Consider the following 1,513-nt stretch of genomic DNA (forward strand, 5'->3'; position numbering starts at 1 on the left):
TTCAAGTAATCTAGCATTGATCGACTCAACCCCGTTTGTCGTCATAATATTGTAACGGGTCTTTGGACAATATGCTCGAGTCCATCTATCAAGTGAATCTCTCTCGTCCAAAAATTGCGCTGCCTCAGGATATCTATTCCTAAATTCATTGTATGCATTATCAAACTCGAAAGGCTTATAAATTTTTGCAATGTGCAAAAACATTTCGGTTGCACCCTTCTTTTTGCATCTAGTTTTCAGGTTTTGGGATAAATGCCACGTACAATGACCATGATGCGCATTTCTATATACAGTAGAAACCGCATTTATGATTCCTTGATGCCTGTCTGAAATTATCACCAATTCATCCTCGTCTGGTACTACTTCTAACAACTTCGTCAAAAACCAACTCCACGAAGAAGTACACTCGACATCTACGATTCCCCACGCCAAAGGATATTGGTGATAATTTCCATCTTGTGCCGATGCCACCAGTAAAACACCATTATACTTGCCCTTCAACCACGTACCATCAATTGATACAACTTTCCGCATACTTCGATATCCTCTGACGCATGCACCAAAGGCAAGAAACATATACTTGAATCGATTTTCCTCGTCGACAAAAATGTCTGTTATGCTTCCTCGATTCATCTGCTCAACCATGTGCAAATAACAAGTCAATAAAGCAAAACTCTTCGTAGGATCACCTTTCAACATATTGTCTGCTAGTTCTTTCCCTTTCCAAGCCTTGTAGTATGATATATCAGCATTCATACTATTGCGCATCATCGCCATCACCGCTTTTGGTACAATTGGCACTGGATGACCTTGGAAATTATCCACCAACATATCACGAACAACAGCAGAACTCGCTCCACGGATTTTTTTTCGTCTCCCAGTCAAACCACATGTGTGTGTATTGCAATAGGTCCGAACAGAAAATGCATGTGAATCATTCCTAATCTTTGAGGTCCAGATTCTCCACTTACAATCAGACACTACACATTTTACGGCGTACACTTTTTGGCTACTTTTAACCGTCTCAAATTCAAAGCAAGCTTCCAAACTTATTCTAATTATCTCTTTTTTCACTGCTTCTCGGTTTGGAAATTCTTGACCAACAAACAAGTTTGAACCATCAGTGAATGAAAATGTGTCATTATCAATATTCACATCCGCAACCAAATTTGCGTCAACACTTGCGACAAGATTTGCCTCGCCATCGTTTGCGTCATTACGTGCTTCATCATATAACTCGTCTGTGTTACTACGATCCACATGCATGGCATCCACGTTATGTGCTTCGTCGAAAAAGTCAGTGATGTTATTACAATCCACAGAAACAATATTCAAGTGAAAATAATCATCAAAATGTCTCTGTTCGATAAAATTGCAATTGTTTTCGTGCACATTATCAAAAACATCAACAGAAACAGCACGTTCAATTTCAACTTGAAGCACTGGCCTACTTCTCGGACAACCAAGATAAAAATATGCTTTCAAATCATGGTCATTCTCTACGTAAATCGGT

General features: G+C 39.3%; 1 protein-coding gene across 1 annotated transcript; it reads right to left on the reverse strand.

Moving 5' to 3' along the window:
* Nucleotides 1-133: 133 nt before the first annotated feature.
* On the reverse strand, nt 134-1,266 carry LOC140991557 (uncharacterized). The gene is made up of 2 exons (XM_073461572.1): nt 292-1,266; nt 134-139 (listed from the first exon to the last, which is right to left on the reverse strand). The coding sequence occupies exons 1-2, from the start codon at nt 1,264-1,266 to the stop codon at nt 134-136; spliced, it is 981 nt and encodes a 326-aa protein (XP_073317673.1).
* Between the last annotated feature and the right edge of the window lie 247 nt (nt 1,267-1,513).

Source organism: Primulina huaijiensis, chromosome 2, assembly GCF_012295235.1.
Source record: "Primulina huaijiensis isolate GDHJ02 chromosome 2, ASM1229523v2, whole genome shotgun sequence".
NCBI classification, from domain to species: domain Eukaryota; kingdom Viridiplantae; phylum Streptophyta; class Magnoliopsida; order Lamiales; family Gesneriaceae; genus Primulina; species Primulina huaijiensis.